Source organism: Corapipo altera, unplaced genomic scaffold (genome assembly GCF_003945725.1).
Source record: "Corapipo altera isolate COAL_440 unplaced genomic scaffold, ASM394572v1 61364, whole genome shotgun sequence".
NCBI lineage: Eukaryota > Metazoa > Chordata > Aves > Passeriformes > Pipridae > Corapipo > Corapipo altera.
The window spans coordinates 1,604-9,307 of NW_020885586.1; the positions used below are offsets into that span (position 1 = coordinate 1,604).

General features: G+C 52.9%; 1 protein-coding gene and 1 long non-coding RNA gene across 3 annotated transcripts; both read left to right on the forward strand.

The window, feature by feature from the left end:
- Window positions 1–339: 339 nt before the first annotated feature.
- MLLT11 (MLLT11, transcription factor 7 cofactor) lies at window positions 340–2,622 on the forward strand. The gene is made up of 2 exons (XM_027631795.1): window positions 340–379; window positions 1,821–2,622. The coding sequence occupies exon 2, from the start codon at window positions 1,830–1,832 to the stop codon at window positions 2,103–2,105; it is 276 nt and encodes a 91-aa protein (XP_027487596.1). The 5' UTR covers window positions 340–379; window positions 1,821–1,829; the 3' UTR covers window positions 2,106–2,622.
- Window positions 2,623–4,413: 1,791 nt separating this feature from the next.
- LOC113940653 lies at window positions 4,414–6,907 on the forward strand. 2 transcript variants are annotated; one of them, XR_003525504.1, is made up of 4 exons: window positions 4,414–4,636; window positions 4,689–5,247; window positions 6,027–6,117; window positions 6,815–6,907. It is a non-coding gene; the product is annotated as an uncharacterized LOC113940653 (long non-coding RNA). The 2 variants fall into 2 exon arrangements; XR_003525505.1 differs by lacking the exon at window positions 4,414–4,636 and having other exon boundaries at window positions 4,686–5,247.
- Window positions 6,908–7,704: the final 797 nt, after the last annotated feature.

Consider the following 7,704-nt stretch of genomic DNA (forward strand, 5'->3'; position numbering starts at 1 on the left):
CGCGCAGGATCCCCCCCCTCCCCACGAGCCTCCGCCCCCGCCGTCCTCCCCCTCCCCGGCGCGGGTGGGAGCCGCTGACTCATCTGCCACCATCATCATCCCCCCCCTCCCCGAGGAAGGCGATCCGAGGGGCTGCATTGCAGACCCAGCCGCGCCCGCAGACAAAAGCGACGCTACCGAACACCAGCGGCTGCCTCGGGACACAAAGAGCCCGCCTGGCACCGAGAGCATCCCTCCGACCCGACCCCGCGCCCAGCGCCCCCCCCCGCCCCGACCCGGCACCGAGCGCCCCCCTCATCCCTCCGACCCGGTACCGAGAGCATCCCTCATCCCCCTGACCCGGTACCGAGAGCATCCCCCCGACCCGACCTCGGCGCAGGTGAGGGATGCGGGCAGGGAGGACTGGAAAGCCAGAGGATGCTTTTGGGGAAAGGGAGGAATTTGGGTGGAGGGAGTGTGTGTGTGTGTTGGGAGTGTTGTTTTCTCGGGGGAAATAAGTGAGAGCCGGCGGGGATTTAAGGGGATAAAAGGTGGTTTTGCTTCCACCTTGAGCAGACCCCGCTGATCCCGTGGGAAATGCTCTTTCTTAGGGGACACACACGACACAGGAGGGATTTTTTTACCCACATTCATTCCCTTTTACTGGATATTTGAATATTTTACTTGTCACTTAACTCCCTTTCCCCCCTCCCCTTGTCACTAAACTCCCCTTTTTTCCCCTTTGAAGTCTTAAAATCCATGTCCACAACACCCATCACCATTAAAATAATTCGCTGCCGTTGTGCAGCAAGAAACCCGGGGATGGATCCCCAGGGATAAATCCCCCCCAGGGAGGAGACTCTTTTGAAGCACCGTGGCTCGGTTTGCCCTGAAGGGGTGACACGGGAGCCTTTCACTGCCTCAGAGTGACATCGGGAACCTCAAATGTAGCAGCTGCTCATCAGCACAGACAGGGCACGGTCCAAGGTCTGCCTGAGTCATCCTTTGGAATTCCGCTTTCCAAGGCTTAAAACAGGGGGATCAGCGAGAAAAAAAAAAAAAAAAAAGAGGATGTTTTGGGTTATTCTGATTTTTCCCCACCTCCGATGGAGGTGAGCGACATAATCCTGCCGGGAAAAAAGCCGGGCAGTGACTCAGCTGATCCGCGTCTCCTCCTGCTCTTTCCCAGCTCTCGGTGGCTCGGGGCGGGGCTGGCGGGGGGAATTCGGCAGCACGGCGTGGCAGGGATGGGTGGGGTGTGCTGGGAACACCGAGCTCTGCTGCTTCCAGCCCTTTCCAGAGGGTTCTGTCACGGCCCCCTGGGCGATGCGATGGAGGGGGGGACCTGCAGGGACCCTCCCTCCCATTGCCCGGCACGGGGAAAGGGAGAGACCCTTGTGTGCTGTCTCATGGAAAACCAGTTCGTTTGGATGCTGTTTTCCCTCCCTCCCAGCAGAGCGGGATGTGGGGGGCACCCTAGGGTAGATTTCAGGAGGAGCAGGTCCCCACCCTGCCCTTCCCTCCCGGGCTTTGTTTGGATGGGGAAACTGAGGCACAGGGTGACAAACCCCTTGACCCCTCCCCTCCAAATCACAGCACAGAGCAGGGCTGTGACCAAGGCCGTGGGTGAGGGCTCAGATCTGCAGTTAGACCCAGCCTGGAGTCAAAAACCTCCCCAACCCCACACCGTCCTCCGCCACCAGTTCAATTTTGGGAGGGGGGTGTCTCGTGGGATTGAGTCAACACGGGCAACACCTGAGATTTTTCAGCCACTTTGAGGCAACTGCTGCGTGTCTGTCGAGCTTTTCTCCCCCTCTCCTCTCGCCCTGTCCCCCCTGCAGAGCCCCAGGATGCTGGACACCATGAGCAGCCAGTACGACTCCTTCATCTACTGGAGGATGCCGATCCCCCGGCTGGACGTGGCGGAGCTGGAGGGGTTGGGGCTCGCAGACATGGCCCTCTACAAGCCCAAGGCAGGGCTGGGCCAGCTCGTGGGCCAGCGGGAGCGACTCAGCCAGGACCTGTCCCCGGAGGAGGAGGAGGACACCCTGCTGCAGTTCAACACCTTCAACTTCTGGCGGGCTCCCATCGCCAGCATCAGCTCCTTGGATTTCGATCTCATCTGAAGCCCTTCCTGCCCCTCCTCGCCCCTCCCTGCTCTCCCCCTCTCTGCCAGGGTTTGGTTTTCTTGTCGCTTCGGGGGTCGTTGGGTTGGTTTTTTGTTCGTTTCTGGGCGGTTTTGCCATCGCTAATTAACTCAGCAGTTCCCCCTGGGCTTGACGGTGATGGGCTCCCTGAGAAACCTTCAGCCTCTCCCCGCTCCTCCCCTCTCCCTCCCTCCTTGGCAAGGAGAGGGTAACAACACCGGGGGCAAATACGAGGGCAGGGGGCAGAAAGAGCCCCCCTTGCTGCCCCTCTCCGTGTTTGGGAGGTGCTGGGGGGGTGTTGGTGTGACCGTGGGTGTCCCTGCCCCGTGTGACACGTTTTCACCTCATTTCTCGTCTGCTTTTATAAGAAACTCATTTGTGCAATCGGAGCGGTGGGAATTGACCCTCCTCTGCCTTCCCCTGACCCAGTTTCTCCCAGATCCGCCTCATTCCTTCCCCTTCCCCTCAGGAATTCAAGGTGGAAGAGGCAGGGATGTGAGAAAAATAATCACTTTGAGTCTTGGGGCTTGAGTCCAAGCAGAAAAAAATGATGTCCAGGAGGGTAAATACACGTAGAAATGCTCTGACCTTGCTGGGTGGGGTCAAGGCTGGGTGTTCACTGCCCCAAATTTGATTTTTTTCATCTTTTTATGCCTCGTGGGCTTTATTCCCGGTGTGACTCCTGGCTGGGACACACACCAGGGACATCATGGAGTCTGTGACGGGGGCTGAGCTGAAACAGAAGATGGAGAATTCAGTTTGATCTTACCCCCAAATGGAAATATTTCAGGTTTCCTACCCAATTAATCAACCACTTTAAAAATAACCAAAAAAAAAATGCTGCATTTGCTCAAGTGGAAGCCTTGAGTTTTCTTCGGGGAGATCTTCACCTGCTGAGGTTTATTTCTGAGCATCACCTCAAAATGGGGGGAGAAAAACCCAATTTAAACAGTTATTTCCTCCCCCACCCCCAAGATTGTTTTTTCTGGGATTGGTTTGTCTTCTTGAATGTGCTTTTTTTGGGTTTGATTGGGGTGAAGTGATGTGGAGCATCCCAAAATTGTCCTGAGAGCTGGAGGGGAATGTGGCTGGGGGCAGGCCGAGGCAGCACTTCGAAAGTGCCACAAATAGGCAAAAGTTGGAAAAAATCTGCATTCTACTGTGAAAATGGAATGCAGCTCTCCTGTAATCTCCAGAAATAACCAAGTGTGCTGATTTTGAACCATCTGTGTAAAACCAGAGGTGAAAAATGTAAATTCTCCTCTGCAGAGCTGTTTGACTTCTGTGTTCCCAGCTGGGAAAACTTGCAGGAGAAGTATTTATTACGAAACCTTAAATAAAATCAGTTTAAACCTACACATTCCTGTAGTGATGTAGGCTGACATCAAGTTCTATGGATTTAAGTTGCTTTAAATCTTTTTACGGTGAGCTGAGAACTGACCCCTGTGTCTGCTGTGGAAGACTTAAGTGTGGAAAAACTAAGCTTAAAGGATTAATCTAAGCGCATTAAGGATATTATTTACACTTCAGCTTTTACAAGCCCCACAGGAAAACACCCCAGGGAAGAAGAAGGCCCCAGACTTCCGAATTTACCTCAAAAAAGGGCATTTTGAGTGGGTCAGGGGCACCTGAGGGGGTTACACAGTGAGGAGAGGGGGGTCCGGCACCCTGAGGGGGGCTCAATCTTAGATACTCAGAGGGGACTGATACACGCAAACTACTGAAATACACACATATACATATCTAAATATACATATGCATTTATAGACACTGACCCATCGAGGGGCTCAGGGCTCTGTAAAGCATCAAACCCCCCTCATCGCCTCAGGGAGGCGCCGCCGCCATTTTATATTTGGCGCCAAAAGACCACTGAGGGAACTACGGCAGGGTCACACCCTCTGCTCATTGATATCCTTCCGCTAGAGAAAAATACTCCCCTCCAGGGCTCCCCCGTCGCCCGACGGGAGCGGGGGGAAGGTGATGGAGAAAAGAAGGAGAAATCCCAAAATGCCGCACAATTCCCTCGGAGACAGAGCGCGGGGAGGGCCAGGCCACCCTTCCTCCGTCGGCGCGGCGCGGACTCTTTTACTGTCGGCCGTTATCCTTCCGCCGCCACAGCCTCCTGGTGTGGGGGCCGCCATTTTGTGAGGCCGCGGCGAAAGGGGCGGGAAACGGGGGCAAGGGGGGGGGGGGGGGGTTCGATAGCCGCGGGGCCGGGGGCGGCCTGAGGGCTGTTGGGGGGGAGCCCTCCGTGAGGGAGGTCAGAGAACCCTCTGTAAGGGGTGGTCTTGAGGGTCTGAGAAGCGGGGACCCCCATGAGGGAAGGGGATGGGGGGACCATCTGGGAGGGGTGATCTTGGGCATCTGAGGATGGGGAATCCCTGTGAGGGGATTCAGGGGACCCCCCTCCCGTGAAGGAAGGGTTTGGGGGACCTTCAAAGGGGGACGATTTTGGGGGTCTGAGGAGGGGGCAGCCCCATGAGGGAAGGGGTTGGGAACCCTCTCAGGGGGTTGATCTGGGGGATCTGAGGAGGGGGCACCCCCATGAGGGTGCCCTCTGAGGGGGTGGTCTGGGGGAGTCTGAGGATGGAGGGACCCCATGAGGGGAGTCGGGGGACCCCCCTCATGAGGGAAGGGGCTGAGGGACCATCTCTGGGGGATGGTCTTGGAGGTTTTTCGGAAGCCGAAGAAGGGCAGCTTTAGATTAGATAGTGGGGAGAAATTATTTGCTGTGTGGGTGAGGAGTCCCTGGCACAGGTTGCCCAGAGAACTGTGGATTCTCCATCCCTGGAAGTGTCCAAGGCCAGGTTGGACAGGGCTTGGAGCAACTTGGGATGGTGGAAGGTGTCCCTGCCCATGGCAAGGGGTGGAATGAGATGATTTTTAAGGTCCCTTCCAACTGAAACCATTCCATGCTTCCAAGATTTTTCAAAGATGCTAAATACCAGGGAAAGAGTGGCATATGTATCCCTGATCCCTGATCACTTTTTCCCAGGAAACGGTGCAGAACCAGGTGAAGACTCATCCAGAGAGAACACACCCCATCACCAACACCGTGGCTCTCACCTTGCCCTTCGTTCTCACCACTCTCATTCTTCAGCAGGCACCAAACCCACCTCAGGTAAGGTTTTATGGTGCCTTGAGGGGGAAAATCTTGGGGAAAAAAAAAATCTCCTAGGGTCTCCCACCAGTAGAGGGCAGGTGGATATTTAGTAAAGAGAAAGGGCTGAAATGCAGCCAAACACACCCAGCAGCTGCTTCCTGCCCCGGGATGTTTTTTACCACGGGAGGTAACAAAGGAGGTTCCTAGGACTGGTGTAAACAGAGGTGGTTCCAGTGCGAGGGGCTGCTCACTTTACTGCAGGTTTTTGAGTGAGGGTTTTGCTGTTTACAGCCTGTTTAGACCTTCTCCTGGTGGGAGTTCAGCCCTTTAGTTGGAATAATTTTTCCTTTTCCCATCCCTTTGGTGTGGAAATCCATCCCGTTCCCTCTCTGCCTTTGTTTCGCTTTGCTCCCCCTGTCCCGTGGATCCCTCTCGAGTCCTGTGGGTCCCTCTTAAGTCCCTTGGATCCACAAATCCCTTGGATCCATCCAGGCTCTGTGGCTGAACGGGATCTCCTTGCAAAACCCCCACCTCTCCTTTCCATAATCCCCTTTTCCAGTGCCACCAACACGCCACCCCCCACGTGGGACTGGCCTAAAATACCCCGGGATTTTCCCTCTAAGACACTTCCAGCGTCAGGCAGAGCTTGGAAACAGCCCGTGCTGGGCCTTGTCAGGAGCTGAATTTCTCATTTCCCACGAGGGGGCATCAGCGACCACTTTAATCTCAACAAAACCCTCCCATTTGACACTCCCAGATAACGATTTTTCCCTTCTCTCTCTCCTGTTTTCGAGTAGGAACGAGGATCTTTAGCTGGGCTGAAGGTTGGGAGGTGCTGAAGTCTCTCAAGCCTGTGGTGTTTTCACCTGCCAGACCAAAATAAACCTGGTAAAATCAGGTGAAAAAGAGAGAAAACAGGTTGCAAGGGTTAAATCAGGAGAACTTTAGGTGAACTTCCCCTTGTGTGCTCGTAATCTCTTCATCTGCGCTGGCCCCGAGGAACAGGATCTCTTTTTTTTTTTCCCCTTTTTAAAGAGGAATCGTGGGTTCTCTGCACCCATTTAGGTAATTTCCTGTTCCATTCTCCCCGAGTCTGCATTGAATAGGAGTTAACTGTGGTCAATTGGAGGAAGAAACATTGTTTTTTGGGGGCCTGAGAGGGCTTGTTTATGTCCTTTCAATCCCTCTCCCACTGGTTTTCCCGGTGCTGAACCCCAGAGGGGAGCAACAAAGGCCCGAGAGATCTGAAATCCAGTGACACAAGTGGCCAAATCGTGCAGCAAAGGGGCAAGAAATGGAAAAATATTCTTTAGTTTTCACAATTTTGAGAGCAGACCCGTCCACACCCCTCAGTCAGACCCAGCACATCCGTGACCACCAGGAACAGCTTCGTGTGGGCTTCAGGTTTAATTTAAATTCAGTTAAAAATGTCAGAGTGGGTTCAGCCTGTCCTAAAATAATATCAGAGCCCTTTCTGCAGTGACTTTTTGGAGAGGGACCTCTGATAAAAAACTGTCTGTGCCCCTTCCCTTTCTCCACTGGAACCTGGAAAATACTTCATAGCTGGTTTTTTTTTTATCTCTAGGTGGTAAAATTGTTGCAATACTGTTAGGAATTTAAGAGGTGGAAGCCAGTTTGCCTTATTTTGGACTGAGAAATAGGTGATGATAACACTTGGGTGAATTTGGATTGTTTATTTATTTACTTAATCCCAGCGGAAACAAAATAAAATGAAAATAAAATAAAATAAATAAAATAAAATAAAATAAAATAAAATCCCAAAGGAAATAAATGGATTTTTGTTAACCACCAGGTTTGACACCAAGGTTTGTTGCCCTCGATGTGCTTTAACAACCACTTTAAAAATAAATAAGGGACGTGGAAACTTTTAACACACAAACCTGGACAAATCGTTTGAAATAAAATTATCTCCGATGTTTTCGAGCCTCTGGTAACTTTTTTTCTTAGAGGAAACTTCGTGTTGTTTGCCTGCTTTTTGCCTTTTTAAATCATCTTTTCTGCCGTGCCTGACCTTTAATTAACTCCAAATTTGTGAGTTTGACAAAAGTGGAAGTTTATCCGATCCCTTCGCTTCTCAGTTCCGTTCTTTTCCCCGAAGCCAAGCACTTTTTTTTTTTCCCCTGCAGTCTCAGAGAGGAGTCATTTAAATTCTTGAGGCTGCTGGTGCCACACCACTGATTCCTTGACCTGTGCTGCTCCAGTGTTTTCCTGTCTGGCACCAGATCCCGGTTTCCTGTGCTGGGAGCAGGATGCAGCCAAGGGGAAGGGCCATGGAAGGAAGCTTTGCAGAGCCAGGGCTGCTCAGCAGCTGCCTCCCGCTCCAGGGGGGTTCCTTTGTGCAGGAATCCACACCCAACAAACTCCTGAAGGTTGGAAAAGACCTCCAGGATCACCCAGCCGACCTTCAAATGGACTCGATGCTCCTTGGGGGGTGTCCTGAACCTTCAGACCTTG

Excerpts from the sequence above, each read along its gene's own strand:
- MLLT11 (XM_027631795.1), top strand. The coding sequence starts at position 1,830 with ATGCTGGACACCATGAGCAGCCAGTACGACTCCTTCATCTACTGGAGG.